The sequence below is a fragment of the Zea mays genome, chromosome 3 (assembly GCF_902167145.1).
Source record: "Zea mays cultivar B73 chromosome 3, Zm-B73-REFERENCE-NAM-5.0, whole genome shotgun sequence".
Classification (NCBI taxonomy): Eukaryota; Viridiplantae; Streptophyta; class Magnoliopsida; order Poales; family Poaceae; genus Zea; species Zea mays.
In genome coordinates this window covers 92,512,768-92,529,486 of record NC_050098.1, presented here as the reverse complement: position 1 = coordinate 92,529,486, position 16,719 = coordinate 92,512,768, and the positions used below count along the sequence as shown (strand labels likewise).

Here is a 16,719-nt window from a genome sequence, read left to right as displayed (position 1 = left end):
CCAAGAGAATAAAAAAAGCCAACAGGTGACGGCTTCACAACGGAATAGGAAGGGGTCTCAAAAGACGGGAAGGTCATGAAAATATAAACTGGAATGTTTAAATAGGCAACAGAGTTTTTTAGAGTTAAGTATTTGAATTAAGGGATATGGAAGAATCTAAAAGATGTAGCATGTCAATACCAATGTAATAAATATTGTCAAAGGTTGGGAATTTAACGATAGAAAAGGAAAGAATCCTGAAAGACAAGAAAGTTATGGTCAGGGGGCACCTACAAATATGTCGCAAGCACAAGAGTGAGGTCAGATCTAATAGATTGAGAGAAGTATAGACCATACTAGAATAAAATACTTTTTTAGCAAGGAGGCATATAGGAGCACACCATAGAATTAGTCAATATGACTAATATTTTGAAGCAACATCAAGGATGAGGTGAAGTAATAGTCAATAAGTCTTTAAAACGGCTAATGCTACTCTAGGTTAACGGTCCTACAGTCAGCACGACTTTGATACCACTTATGTCACACCCGGTTTTGGAAGGTAAACCGAATGTGAACCATGTACGTGCCATGATCAGAAATTCATGTACACAACGATTACATAAATGACTCATCATAACACAATGCTTCGAATTACAATAAAGAGTAAGTAATAATATTACAAACTAGAGCCATTTACATAATATAAATCAAAGTACACAGAATCGAAACGTAGCCATCGTAAACAACCCACCACAGGCAGCTGACTGGGGGAGGTTGCAAGCCTAATCCTCGAACTCGTCGAAGTCCTGGAACTCCTGGAGATCCACCTCGACACCTTCTTCTTTACCTGAGCATAGATTGCACCAAGGGCAACCTGGTGTTTTGTGAAAGCAAGGGTGAGTACACAACAACGTACTCAGCAAATGTCCTGTTTGGCTGTAGTGGACTAGCTTTATGTGGGGTTAAGATCAAGCAGTTGCTTTTAGTTGATCTGGTAATTATTACTAGTAGAGAGCCAGGTTTTAACATTAACTCGAGTTGTTAACCCAAAAGTACCCTTTCCAAACGGAAAGAATACTAGAAACCATAATCATAATAGAAACCAGCATTATCCTCATCATCATCTGTAAACAGAACATCTCTGATCAATGTGTCTCTAATCAATGGAGCTCCCTTGGCCGCTCATAACCGTGAGCACGGCTGATATATCAGTTTCATAATGCTCTGCAGAGGTTGCGCACTTTACCCACAAGTCGTGATTCCCTTTCTAGCCCAGGCTTGCTAGACCCTTATTCACTTACAAGGTGAATGGCTAGAGATTCACTATGAAGCCTTTACAAAGATTCCCTAAGGCTGTAGCCGCCCGTTAGGTTTCCTAAATGCAATGCACTCCTCCCCAAGGGGCGAACCAACCTTGGCAAAGCGAGTCGCATACACCGAGCCCCATTAACGGCACGACGACGAAGCGAACTACACCCGAGTTCCTCTAATTATTCAGCTAAGGGCGTCTCATTCCACCCTCATGGTTGCACTGTTTTCCCGGGCGGTAATCCAACGAACCAGTCCTTACGGAGAGGCACTCGTGAAACAACTCGAGTCCCCTTAAATGCCACAAGTATATCATCATATCCAGAATAAAACCATAGTATCATCATTGTATCTCATCATGTTCATTGATTAAAGTAAAGCGCTAGCATGAAGCTAACCATAGTAACTCAAAAGGTAATCAAGGACAAGGTAAATAGAAAGCTAGTCAATCCTTATGTTGTTCATAGTATGCAAGACAATAAATTATAATGTAAATGGGACATAATGTGTCAGAGGACACTTGCCTTCACCAAACATATGCTCAGGGTCTTCAGCCTTGTAGAACTTGAAGAGTTTGATCTCTTGGTCGCCGAAGCTTGATCGTCGATTCCTCGAAGCTCGGAATGGATCATAGTCTATTCGTGTCGCGCAACGAATACAAATAGGCACAAGTAAACATATACTTGCATAAGAACATTACACCATACAAGATAAAATATTATAAAAGCGAGCAATATAAAATAGAGAGCGCTTCTACGATTACGCGAGGAAAATAACCGCGATAGTTGGAGCTACGGCCGAGAAGTTATCAAGTTTACGCTAAACAAGTATTAGTTAGAACATTTAATTCAACATAATTATATTAATTGATTATCACTTAGTTTTGACTAACTTACTATTTTAATAGTGGACGATTAAAGAAATAGCTAATTAACTGACATGAGAGATTATAAGCTAAGGGTTTAATATCACGCGTGGACAGCGCGCGATACTGCGCGAACGACACGCGGCAATGTGTACGACACGCGAAAACGGTGCGCACGACACACGCGAATGACTAACTAATGTCGCGTTTATACTAAGCAAGAATAAATTAAAAAACATTTGAATTGGCATAATCACATTAACATGTATTTATAAAAGGGTAGCTTAAAACGATAAGTTAGTTTTAACTAACTGTTATTTTTTAATAACCAACGAACGAACTAACAATTAACTAAATAAATAAAACATGGGTCTCGACAAAACAATATTTTTAATGTGTGCACGACATTATTATTAAGCTAACGCAATCCGAACAAAATAAAATGGATTTAACATAAACTCTAACATGTATTTAATAAACCGCAAATTTAAAGTGATGTGGTGCGTTGTGATTGGTCCGAGCCAAATCTCAAGGATGGTCATGGATTTTGCATCCACATGGGATCCTTGGAGGACTATTTCCCTTGATCGCATGCAGCCAGGAGGGGAATACGACATGCAACATGCAACATGGGGCCCACGGGCATTTCTACTTGCATGCCTTTTCCTTGCACCCATGCATGACGCGTACGATTAACCGCAAGGGGCATTCAAGCGAGTCAGTTGCTGGCCAGGGAATGGAATGGACCACGTCGGCGTCGGCGGCCATGGCCAGGCGACGGTGATGCGGCCAGTGGAGCAGGGTAGCGGCGCCCGACAGTTTCTTCCATGTACGAGCAGCAAGGGGAAGGAGTCCACCGGTCGGGGTGGGCGTGGCCGCTGTGCTGCCATGGCCGGCGGCGGTGGAGCAGGAGAGGGGCGCGGTGGATGGTGCCACGGCGAGCGCATGGGACCCGTGAGCAGATGGGGAGGTGGAGGCACGGCTGGGCGGGCCGATTGACGGCGCGCGTGCAGGAGAGCTCGGCGGGCTAGCAGCTCGCCAGCATGACGGCTCACTGGCGGCATGACGCAGACGATGAGGCAAAGCGCGACATGGCACAGGGTGAGCTCGCTGGGACGAGGTGGGAGTGGGAGGACGCCATGGAGCTTACCTACACGGCAGCAGCGAGCAGACGTCGATCTGGCGGCACGACGAGCAGCTACAGGAAGACGAGGGCGAGCAGCAAGGTGCTGATCTGGAGCGTCATGGGCGGCTGGGCGAGCGGTTTTGGTGAGGGAGAGGCGACATGGGCATAGCCAGAGGAGAGAGGTGGTTTTGGGAAGATGAATAGTGCCTTGCGGGCTGGGCAACTTGTCCACGCGTGCACGTTGTGCAGCCGGGCAAACAGCACGAGAGGTGGGTTGGGGGCGCGCTGGGCCAAATGTCCGAGATGGTACAGGGCGGGGGCAGCGGCTGCGGATGCGGTTGCGCAGGGTGGGTCGAGGGGGAGGGCGCGCTGTTGGATGGGGCGCGGTGGGCCCTACGCGCCATGGCCACGCTTGGGCCGTCGCGTCGCTGCGGGCGAGCTGTGAAGGCTGTCGCGCCGAGCCAGCGCGCCGCTGCGTTGGCAGGTCGTGGGCCGCCGAGCCGAGGCTGCCGCGCCAGGCAGCTGAGCTGGCCGCGGATCGTGTTGTGCCTTCGCTCCAGGCAATCGAGCCGGACGACCGCTACAGCGCTGAGGACAGAGGAGAGACAGGTGTGGGAGATAGTCCTGGGATGGTCGGACGCGTAGGGAGAGAGGGCGTGCTCGTCGGGGAAACTTGGAACCGCCAACGACGTGAACAGGAAAGTGAATCACAATGGAGATAGAGGGAGAAGTGGAGGAGATGATGCATGGGGCCCACTTGTAAGAATGAGAGGGAGGGAGGGGAGATGAGAGCCTGGTGGTTCAGGGAGATGGGCTGAACGGCCGTTCTCTTTTCTTTTATTTCTTTTCTCCTCTTTTTTATTTCTCTTCTTTTCGTATATAGGAATAGTAGAAATTAAATATATATTAGATCCAGCCCAAAATAATTTAAATAAAACTAAATGCGATAGCAAACAAAACTATGCTTCAGCATGAAATGGAGCACACAAAGCTTCCCTAGGGTTCAATTCAGTAGGCTTACGTTAACAAAATAACACTTCATTATTAAAAAAATAGAAAAGCAAGGAAAAGAGAGAGTAACACCTGAATTTGGTGGATATTAGAAAAAAAAGAAATTTTACACCCCAAATTCAGGGTGTTACAAACCCCAAGCCTTGGCTACATGCATCACAATAAATGTCAAATCCCTTCTATAGATCTGGCATAACCAACACTGGTGGCGACATCAACCTCTTCTTTACTTGATCAAAACTATCTTGGAACTTCTCATCCCACTTGAACTCTCTTCCCTTCTCCAAAAGCGAGGTCATGGGCTTAGCAATCTTAGAAAATCCTTCAATAAATCTCCGATAATATCCTGCAAGCCCCAAGAAACTCTGAATCTCCGTAACTATAGTGGGTATGCTCCACGCCATTATCTCCTTAACTTTAGCAGGATCCACTGATATCCCTCCATTAGAAATGATATGTCCAAGGAATGGCACTTCACTAATCCAGAATTCGCACTTGCTAAACTTGGCGTAGAGTTGATTATCTCGTAACTTTTGTAGCACTAATCTTAGATGTTCCTCATGATCACTATCACTCTTGGAATAAATAAGAATATTATCGATGAATACTACGACTAATCTGTCCAAATACTCATATAATCCATCAAATTCATAAAATATGCTGGTGCATTAGTTAGTCCAAATGACATAACCATGAACTCATATAATCCATATCGAGTCGAAAAAGCCGTCTTGGGAATATCCGATGGCCTAATCTTCATTTGATGGTAACCCGATCGGAGATCAATCTTCGAGAATACCCTAGCACCTCTCATCTGATCAAATAAGTCCTCAATACGGGGTAACAGGTATTTGTTTTCCACAGTAACATCATTAAGGGATCTATAATCCACACACATCCTTTGTGATCCATCTTTCTTCTGTACAAACAGAACCGACGCTTCCCAAGGTGAGGAACTCGGACGAATGTACCCAGCCTCTTGCAACTCCGTTAACTGCTTCTTAAGTTCCTTTAACTCTTCTACATACATCCTATATGGCCGTTTAGAAATAGGAGCAGTTTCAGGTAAGAGATCTATTACAAACTCAACTTCCCTATCTGGCGGCATCTCTGGTAACTCCTCTGGAAAGACATCCGAAAAATCCCTAACCACACGGATGTTGTCACCAACAAACTCCTCAGCTATAAAGAACATTGCACGTTTGGAAGAGGTGGTTACTGCAACTTGAACTTGAAATCTTTCTCCTTTAGGGCTGGTGATTTCTATAGTACCCCTACCACATGCTATAATGGCCTTTGCCTTTCTTAACCATGACATACCAAGGATTAGATCTATACTGCTTGCCTCTAATATTATAGCGGTAGCCCAGAATTCTCTTCCCATAATTGTTAATGTCAATCTACGTGTCATATGATTTGCCTCAACAGGCCCTTTAGGTGTAATCACTATCATTGGTTTTCTCATATTTAGAAGGGGTATCTCATTTGTGTTGGCATATCGAGCAGACATGAATGAATGTGTAGCACCAGAATCAAATAATATTGTTGCAGGTATAGCATTAATGTAAAACATACCAAGTGCAATGTCAGCTCCGTCAGGGGTAGCATCAGCGCTGACTTGATTAACCCTGGCAATAGAGTATCCCTTGCTAGATCCTGGAGTCTGCTGCTTGCTTTGAACTGGGGTAGTAGCAATCCTCTATGGGCAAACATTTGCATAGTGTCTAGTCTTCCCACACTTGAAGCAAGTAGTGCCTGCACTCTGTCCTGAAAACTTCGTCGGGGTACCAGTGGGGGTAGCCTAACGAGGCGGTGGAGTCCTCTGAGGTGATTGTTGAACTGGGCGCTGGCCTCCACCAGTGCGAACTGGTGTGCCCTGGGGTGAACTGTAGCGAGGACGAACACTGCTGCTTCCTTGTCCTTGGGATATAGCCTTCCTCTTCAAATCTCCCAGCTGAACACGCTTGTGTTCAATAGCTAGGGCCTTGTCAAGCAGCCTCTGGCATGATGGAAATGTATGTGCCACAAGAGCATACTGCAGAGGTCCATTGAGTCCTTCAATAAAATGCTCATGTTTCCTCTCATCTTCAGCAACCTCATCAGGTGCATATCTGGATAGCTAGATGAACTTGTCGCGGTACTCACTGACTGACATGCTTCCCTACTTCAGCGACAGAAATTCTTTCTTCTTGATCTTCATCAGTCCAGCTGGTATATGATAGTTCCTGAACTGTGTAGCAAACTCCGCCCATGTGATAGTGTCAGCAGCATCGTGGGTAGTAGTGTATGAATCCCACCAATCAGCAGCAGGACCTGTCAGACGACCTGAAGCATATAGAACCTTCTCCCGGTCAGAGCATTGTGCAATATTCAACCTCTTTTCCACATATTTCAGCCAATCATCAGCATCCAGTGGATCATGAGAGCTAGCAAATGTTGGTGGCTTATGGCTCATGAACTCCCGGTGCTTGTCCTAGGGTGGAACTGGTGGTGGTGGTGGAGGCAGTGGTGCTTGCTGATGTTGTTGTTGCTGCTGCTGTTGCTGCTGCGCCCTTCTCTCTTGGCGTATCTCCTCTCGTTCCTAGCACATCTCCTGTCGTATATCCTCTCACTCTTGGCGCATCTCCTGGCGTTCCTGCCGCATCTGCGCGTGTATATCCGCCATAGTGTCAGCCATCTATTGCATTATCCTCATCTGTGTTGCAACAGTTGGGTCAACTCCGACTGGTGGAGGCGGTGGTGGAGGATCCATCTCTAATAGTTGTGGCTGGGGTTGTCTAAATATCCTCCGAGTGTGTCGATTGGGAGGTAGATCAATTCCACCACCCTTCCTGGTATTGACCATCTGAGTTAGAAACATATGGTAGGAAAGAATAGTAGACAAGGCATGTTATTACGAATCATGTTACTTTGGGGGAATTTCTTAGCTAAGCAGATTAATGTTTTACCTACCATAGCTAATTCATTACCTTATGGTGGTACATGCTAAGATGTCCATATATAATATTTCAATCAATCAAAGAAGCAAATCAGACATTTATCATCAGAACAATCACCCAACATTTTTAAATAGAGGAAAATAGTTTTAATTTCGTTTTAGGTTCCCTATTTCTTAAAAAGTTCATAATTGTAGGATTCCAAGGTGTGAAATCCATCTTGTCTTATAGTAGAAAAGGTAAGAGTAGTCAGAGTATGACTGCAAAAGGTGAGACAGGATCAAGATAAGATAAGTATAGAAAGAATCAGAGTAAGGTAAGTAGGTAAGGGTTTTGTCCATTTCTATCTAGGTTTCGTCGTATAGTCAACATTTCCTCTGATACCACTTCTGTCACACCCGGGCTTTAAGGAACAAAGTCAGGTGCATCTCATACATGTGCCAAGAAGACAACATATATAAACAGAGTGTATAGAGATAAATGTCACAATAACATCAGAGTATTTATTACATAGCGGAAGTCTTATTATAAAATAAAAGATAAATATAAAATGAACTAAGGATCATCCTTGGCGCAAGTCAACTAGGAAACGCCACCTAGATCAGATCAAACTCCTCGCTTTGTGGCTCCTCCTGAACCACCTGTTCTTCTCTTGTGGGGGGGGGGGGTGTGAGACAGCAAGGGTGAGCTCACACACGATCATAGCTCAACAAGTTGTGGGGAACCAGTGGGCATGAACGCACCAAAGGTGTGAGTTCATGTGATGTGTAAGGCTAATCAACAACATGGGTTAAAGCTGAACATTGCTTTTAATTAGTTGGTCAAAATTTTATTAGCAGTTACTAAATGTAAGTAAATACCAAACCTTAAATAAAGTAATAGAACAAAATTAATAAATAATCCCATGCAATGTAAATGACAAATTGAATTTAAGTTCCATAAATTAATCATGCAAGAGTTCTGAGCTGCTCATGACCGCGAGCACGACTAGTATACCAGTTTTACACTCTGCAGAGGTTGTACCCAATACCCACAAGTCATGTTACCCATCTGCCAAGGGATCACGACTCCCATACACCTCTACCAAGGAAGCGAGGCAGGGCAACACTACGAGGCCTTTACAAAGTTCCACTAGCTTCCAAAAACCCGCTACAGTTTATGGGAATTGCACTTGCAAGAATCCCCCGTCTGACCGCCATCGCAGCAAAATCAACCCGAGAACCTCCTTGCATGCAACTTCCCTACTGCCCTTGCCCCTTTCGGGTAAGGTAGTCTTCCACTAGCTTTCCTAATTAGTTAGCCAAGGGGTCCCATTCCTCCCTTGTGGTGGCACGTGTTTCTCAAGTTAAGCTCCATATTCCAATTAACATTAATGATCTTTGTAACACCCCTGGTGTTACTGTCACTAAAATTTGAGCATAACATCATGAGCATTAGCATATCATGTGTTTGTTACACTTAGATTGCATTCACTAGGCAAAAAAATTTCAAACAAGTTGTATTGATGTGACTGGTCATGGGTGAAACCCTAGGGTAGGGTACTTAACCCTAAATTAGGCTTAGGGGTGATGATATAGCCCAAACATGAGAAAAATTCAAAACTCATTAGAAATGGTCATAAGATATCACCATTAATGATCTTGAGTGACATCCAAACCCTAGAAGTACCAGAAACCCTAAAAGACCACTAAAAACCACAAATTTAAACCCTAGGGGGTTATATGTAAATTTTGCACACTTTTGGACCCAAGTGCAAAAACAAAGGTATTAGGGTACCCCAAAGCATAAAGTTCACACATTTGAGGATTTCCAAGCCAAAAGATGAGATTTGGGCTTATTTGCAAAAAGCCACTCTACACCTCTCATGTGACTAAGTCTGAAAACCAGTGAACAGGCTGATTTTGGAGCTCTATAGTTTTAAAAATATTAGGAATTTGCCTAGGGTCAACACATCAAAAGTCTAGAGCTACTATAGGTGTACAACTTTGCTTAAGTGACTAAGCATTGTTGTTATACAAAAAGTGGAGATAATTGGCCCTAAAGTCTAGCTGTCAGACCCAGACTCCATGATATTCAGAGAAGACAGTGGATTGGATCAACTTTGGGACCATGTGGAGCTCGAATTGTTGGATGTTTAACTAAAACCTGTGTGACAAAGTTAGAGCCGGTTTGTTAGGCTACAACTTTGATACAGAATGTTGATCTGGTCACAACACAAAATTTGGAGCAAATTGCCCCAAACAGGCTCTATCAGGATGACTGAATGAGCAGCACGATGGTACAATGTTAGGATCAGATTGCCACGTTCATGTGCCTCACCGCCGGCGACCTTGCGCGTGGATTCGTGCTATCGCCGCGATTCACGCCCGAATTAAACGCAGATAACGATCACAGGGTGAAAGATCTTGCCGCGGATGAGCTTGGAAGTAATGTGTGCTCGGTTGTTCATCTGTGCGCACCGGCGACATGGCCGAGCGGCCGTCACCAGCGTGTTCGCCATTCACCGTGAGGGCGCCACGCCTTAGGACGTTTATCATGTCGGTATGAGCTGTAGTGACCATCCAGTAACCGTCGTAGTTCAGTCGCCCTGCGATTGCCACGGTAGAACACCGCAGTGACTCACCCCCTTCTCGGCCGCCAACGCAATCCCTTCAAATTGGGCAACACCACTCATGGACTCTATAAATTGAGCATGCCATGAGCTCCGTAGGGTAATTACCCATCCAAAGCACCAGCACTTGCCTCCAATTGTTCACCAGAGCCCCCGAATTGCTCACTTCCCCCAAATCGGTTTTCCGCCGCCGTGAAAAGGTTCTCACCTTGGCCAGTGCGCTTCAGCTCCGATCTTGTCCTCTACTCTCTTGTTTCAGCACCCTTACATGCCCCTGATGCTCCTCGACCCGTTTAATTAAGCTAGACCGCGCTAGATCATCGGGAACACTTCTGTTCATCTGAAGTTCACAGTCTCCGTGGACGGGGTGATTTAGAGCCCAATTCCAGCAATTAAGTGAGGGGAAATGGTTGCGTAGGGTTGAATTCGGTGTCCAGCAAAGGGGAGAGCTAGTCGTTGCGTATTTCGGCCAGTGCAGGCTCGCCGGAGCTCGACCTGGCGCGGTTCGCCGTCGAGGACCGCAGGTTGTAAAGAATTAGAAAGGGAGGGACCTTGATGCAAATGTTAGTGAGACAAAACAATAGTGTCGCAGACTCTTTCAGGTTATTTAAAAAGCTAGGGTCTTCTGTGCAAAGTCGGCAGCACGGGCGCGGGCGCGGGCACGCGTGTTTTCGCCTGGGCATGGGTTGTGTTGGGCCAGTTTCAGCCCAATACTATTCATGTTTTTTCCTTTTTCTTTTTCTGCCAGGATTAGAGAATTCATAGAAAATTGTAGAAAATGCTAAAAATGCAAGACCAATTTTGCTAGGCTCCTAAAATTCTATACTATTTAATAAAAAAAGTTTTATGATTTTTAATCCAAATAAGGAATTTTGGAGTATTTAAAATAGCCAAAACATACTCCTGGAATTTTAGAAATTGATTATTAACTCCAAAAATCACTAAACTTTTTAGATAAGCTTTAAATATTATTTAGAAGCCTTGGGTAAAGTTTGGCATGATTTGGACAATGTTTGGTGCCTAAACTCCAAAACCCTAATCTTCTAGTGATGTTTGCCCTAGGAACTACAGTTCTGACTCCAAAAACCCTAGTTTCTTGGAGTCCTGTAAAGGAAAATTGTATTCAAGACATAAGATAATATACTTTTTTATCTTTGCATTTTCATAAGCATTACATGAGCATTCATGGTTATATATGTGATATATATAGAAAACGAAGAAGTAGAAGTTGAAGAAGAAAGAGCTACACCACCACCACCTTAAGACCCACCTGCCATGAACTGCTTTTATTTTGACATTTGTGGAGCAGAGCCCGACTCCCCTGTTGGTGTTTTGGGTTTGACCGCGCACCCGGGGTTGCCCCTTGAGGTGCTTTTTGGAGCAGGATGGTGTTACCGACTGTAGCTCGATGGTTCGTGCCGGATGCACGAGAAACAGTAGACAATCTTGTACAGGTTCGGGCCGCTTTGAGATGCGTAATACCCTACGTCTTGGTGTGGATCTTTTGTGTGGTGGGTTACAAGGGAGTTCTTTAGAATGGGAGATGCTAGAGAGTTGAGTAAATGGCTAAGGAGTGAGATGTTTTTGAGGGGATGCCCCTAGGCCTTATATACTCGACCGTGGGGTGTTACATGCGGATATGATAACAACGTGAGCCTAAGTAATAGTGAACTGACTGAGTCTATCTTCCTATAAATCTACCGACTCATCGCGATTCAGTTTCGATGCCTGAGGATGCAGCGCAGGAAAGTCGGGTTACTGCTGTGGATGTTGCTCGAATCTGTTGGGCCGTCTGAGCTCGAGTTCATCCGATCTTGTGTTGATCCACTTCGCCGAGCGTCCCTCCCCAGGCCCACGAAGGGATGGCCTTGCGAAACATCGGGCCCAGAGCCTTTCGCGAGGTCTTCTAGCCTTCTAGTGGACCCGGGGGATATCTGTCCCGCACAAGCCCCCAATCTTTGAGTTGATTTTGAAATAATCGGCCCAAAGATTCTAGGTCCAGCTTGCGGTCCTTGAATTTGATAAAGAATACCTTTGAAAAATGGGCCTAAATGAGTTGTTGCTTCTGAACTCTGAGTAACTTGGTGAAAATGATCTTATGCTATCCTCTACTATCTTTACTCATTGGTCTTCGCTTTATTCTTTAGAGGCCAGTGCTTTGTTTCATGCTTATGCCTTGGAGATCAACATTCTGCTCTCTGGGATTCGAGATTTATTGGGTGCACCGAAGGTGCACCCAATGGGTGTAGCCCCCGAGCTTTGAGTGGATTACTGAAAATAATCCACTTGAAGGTCTTCATCTCAAGCTTTTTTAGAAACCATTTTCATCTTCATCTCATGCTTTAGAAATCAGCATTGTCTTATCTTTGTCTCATGCTATAGAAATCAGCATCTTATCATTAGCTCATGCTTTAGAGATCAACATTCCATCTTTTTGGAGTTAATGATCTATTGGGTGCACCGTAGGTGCACCCAATGGGTGTAGCCCCCAAGCTTTGAATGGATTACTGAAAATAATCCACTCAAAGGTCTTCATCTCATGCTTTTTAGAAATCATCCTTTTATCTTCGTCGAATGCCTTATAGTTCAGCATTATATCGCCAGCTTTATGCTTTAGAAATCAGCATACAATTTTGTCTTTGAGATCAACAGCGCGGTCTACCCATGTCCTGTTAGGTTTTGAAATTTATTTGATCTGCGACAGATTGGACATCCGGTAGATGGCTCTTGACTGGTCTTCATTTTGCTTTGTGCTTTAATGCTCCTGTTGATTAGACTTGTACTTCATCAGCTATTTTTGGCTTTCCTCCGATCTCCATCGATATCTTCCTTCTGTCTTGATACATTCATTGCGTATACTGTGTGGATGTGACTGCTTGGGAAAATCTATTGAAAATTCCTGGACGTCCCCCTCCAATGGGTGTGGGCAAGGGACAGCTTGGTGCGCTGAGCGTTTAGCAAACTGCCCCTGAGTAGTAACTTGATGTGACCGCGGGTGTAATCATATCGTCCAAGCAGTTGACTTGAGTCCCAATGGGTGTCGTGTTACGTGAAACGGCGTCAGCCGCCTGACTTGTTTCCAGACGATTTGAATTGCTTATTGAATATTTGCGACTGTTCAGTGACCGTGGTAGGAGATGAGCGGTTGCCTTCTTCCTCTATAAATAGAGCGCTTGCTGCACTGGCGTCTTCACACATCTCTCTGTCGCTTGTTGCTTATTCCCTTCTCTTCTCTTCCCTTCTACTCCACCATGGGCAAGAGCAAGAAAAGCGGAAGTTCATCGCACCATTCCGGTGACAAGCGGAAGCGCGAGCCGACTCCTCCCTCGGAGGAATTCGGTGATTCTGAGTACTCAGAGGAGGAGTTCTCCTCCAAGTCCGAGGGGTCGCCAGTCCACGCCTCTCCCCCGGAGTCGTTCGATGACTCGAATGATTCCCAGGGGATCGTCGCTGAGGTGTGGACATACATCCGGGCCCTCGAGCGCTCTGGGCTCGAGGGCTCGGATGAGTCGGAGGTCTCCTCGGACGAGGAGAACTCCTCTGACTCGTCCGAGGAGGGGAGCGGCGGTGACGGCGACGACGAGGGCGATGGCGACGACGGAGGCGACAACGATGGTGACGGCGACGGCGGCAAGGGCGATGACAAAGGCAGTAGTGGTAGCGGCAGCGGCAAGGCCAGTGGCAAAGCGCCCCTGGCTTAGATATTAGTATAGATAAATAGTAGTAGAAGTAGTATTAGTGGAATAATGTAGTAGTAGTTAGTAGTATAGCATAGTGTAATGTAATGTAGTAATGTAATGTGGCGAAAAGTGGGAAGAAGACCGGCTCATAATGAGTCGGCCTTTAAGTTTGTGGAAGAACTTCCCTTTTTATATATAATGAAGAAAATTTCGGACCGTTTTGTGCACCTCTCTCAGCTTTCCATCATCTTTTTATAGTCGATCGATAGTTTGTATTTGTGCCCAACGTAGCCGTTGTTCTCAGAGATAACGCTCGAGTAATGACTTGCGATTGCTGTGTTGCATTTTAATTTTGCCTGCATTTACATGGAGAAAGAACGGCTGAGTTATCGCGGACGTCTTCGGAGGTAACAGCCGAATGGTTCTTGGCGACATCGGCATTTTAGATTGCATCATCCGAGTTCTGCTGAGCCACGTCGACGTTATAGAAGTAACAACCGAGTGGTGCTTGGCGACGTCGGCGCTTTAGAGGAAACAGCCGAGTCGTTTCGAACCACATTGGCGTTTTAGAAATAACAGCCGAGTGATGACTGGCGACGTCAGCGTTTTTAGAGGTAACAACCGAGTCGTATCAGGCCACGTCGGCATTTTAGAAATAACGACCGAGTGATGACTAAGCACTTTTTAGAAACGGTATCTGACCCGGGAAAACCCCATTTGTATCACGTCGCCGCACGCCTCTGCATTCTAAGCCCTAGCCTCACTTTCGCCTCCGAATTTCCTCTGTTTCGCTTTTATTTTGCTTCCGCTTAGCCCACCAACGAGATTGCGATGGCACCCAAGCGGAAGAGTCCGAATTCTGCTGCAGCGATCATTCCTCCTATCAATTTCAACAGTCAATTGCCCTTCGCAGGTAATCATATATCTGTTGTTTCCGAGTTGGATCTTCTCCATCTTGTCTCCGTCAGAGTTCTTCCTCCGAAGGAGCTTTGCTCTTGGCGGATTTGTCGTGGGGTTACTGTCTCGACAGAGGATACCCTCGAGTCTGTTGTTTACATCCCTTTTCTTTTCCGCGGCCTTGCTCTTCCCATTTCTCCCTTCTTTCACGGTCTCCTTGACTTTTACCATCTGAATCTAACTCACCTGAATCCCAACTCTATTCTGCAAATTTCTGTCTTTGTTCACCTATGTGAAGCTTACCTAGGAATTCTCCCTCACTTCGGTTTGTGGAAGTACTTGTATCATTGTCGCCCTGGGATGGCTGGGGGTAAGCATTAGCTCGTGGGTGGTGCGAGTCTGGAGATGCGCCGTGGGAGGAAAATGGAATACCTTGACATCCCACTCAAGGATAGCATGAAAGGATGGCGCTTAGAGTGGTTCATTGTGGAAAACCATGGCAAGTCTCTCCCCGCTCGGTCAGGGAGACAGCCGAATGTTTGCGCTCCAAGTTAGATTGAGTCTCCCACAGACTTGGAGATAGCAGAAGCCAAAGTTATATTTGCTGAAATTTGCTTGTTGAAGGAGAGAGGTCTGACCGCTGAAGCTGTGGTTGCAGACTTTGTTTTTAAGTATATTCAGCCACTGAAGGATAGAGCATACCCAGCTTATTTGTATAGTGGTGTCACCAATTCAACCTGGGTTTCCAACAAGAGGATTCCTGCTATGGATTTGGTGAGTCGACTAGAAATGATCCTTAGAGGCAAGGTATCGAACATTGGTGCTCCTGTTGCATATTCTGCCTGGAATCTGCCGCCTTCCAAGTCCTTTTTCGATTATGTATCAAATCCTCCTGCTAGTGACAGTGGTTTGGGTCTTAGAGTGCGACCTTCTCTTGAAGAAGTTGAGGTTCTGGTTGCTTCCCTTGGAGATTTTCCCAATGATGAGAGGCAAGTTCACTTTGAGATGCCTATGAGTTCGGGTGATACAGAGATAAGCGCTATGCTGGACATGTTGGCTGGGGATTCTTCTGACTCGGTCCCTGTTGAAACAATGGCTATTGCAACTATCCCAGAGCCTGAGAAAACCGTGGATACTCGAAGGCCTGAGGGTACTCGCCCAAAACGTCTTCGCCAAGTCAGTCATCCAGCTGCTCCTGCCGAGGGGAAGAAAAAGAGACGGCTTCGGCGAGTGTCGTGTTTGGATTGTGATGCCGGCCCTTCTATTCCTGCTGCTGAAGAAGTACCAGTGGAACTCTTTACTAGGGCTAATCCCAATGGGTGTGTCCCTGCTGCTGCTGATCCCACTGGAGTGGCCCTACTGATGCTGAACTCAATGGGTGTGGCCCTGCTGATGCTGATCCCAATGGGTGTGACCCTGCCAAAGCTGATCCCAATGGGTGTGACCCTGCCAGAGCTGATCCCAATGGGTGTGACCCTGACAGAGCTGATCCCAATGGGTGGGACCCTGTGCCGTATATTGTCCGTATTGTTGACGAGGATGAGGAAGAGGAAGTCCCCTTAGTTCGAAAGAACAGTCGGCAATACAGAGTTAGTGGGGGGAGTAGCGATATTCCTTCTCCAGCTTTGTCTGCTCTTGTTGGTCTGCAAGAATTATCCATAGCAAATTTTGATTAGGCTCTCAAAGATGTCGATCCTGAAGATATGCTGTCCGAGCCAGCTGATGGTGATATGATGGACGTTTGTTCTGACATCCCAGAGGTGGGTTTAGAGTTATTCTGAGTAGCGTCTCGTGCCTCGTCGACCTTGGAAAGCGGTCTTCGGAGTCAATAGGTTGGTCATGGTTGCTCTATTCCCATGGAGTTGACTGAAAGTCCTTTAGCCTTAGAGGTGGCTGTTGCGGAGAACCCAGTTTTTAAGGATGGTGCCAGCAGTTGCCCAATCCCCGAGGGTGTTGCCGATAATGATCCGGATCGGGTGGGTAGCGCAAGCTGCGACCCAACCCTCGAGGGTGTTGCCGGTGGTGATCCGGCTCCGATGGGCATTGCAGGCTGCAACCCAGCCCCCGAGGGTGTCCAAGCGGGCTCCCCTTCTCATACCTCCATGGATGTCCACGTTGGGTCTTCTCCTTCACATTTTGAAGGCATGGTAACAGTGCATGCCTCAAATGAGGAAGTTGCCTTAGAGGTCGGCGCACCGGATGCTAGAGTTCTGATGCCTGCTGGTGGCGCTGAGTTGATCCCTGGTGATGCTCTTCAGATTGCTCCAGTTGATATTCCTTCATCGAGCTACCACCTGGCTTCTCGT

The 16,719-nt window shown here is 46.0% G+C and overlaps 1 protein-coding gene across 1 annotated transcript; it reads right to left on the bottom strand.

Annotated features, from left to right (window-relative positions):
- Positions 1-529: 529 nt before the first annotated feature.
- On the bottom strand, positions 530-9,899 carry LOC109945042 (uncharacterized). Its single transcript, XM_020550823.1, has 4 exons — positions 9,849-9,899; positions 3,303-3,858; positions 1,812-1,922; positions 530-853 (listed from the first exon to the last, which is right to left on the bottom strand). Exons 1-4 carry the CDS (start codon positions 9,897-9,899, stop codon positions 762-764), a joined length of 810 nt encoding a protein of 269 aa, XP_020406412.1. The 3' UTR covers positions 530-761.
- Between the last annotated feature and the right edge of the window lie 6,820 nt (positions 9,900-16,719).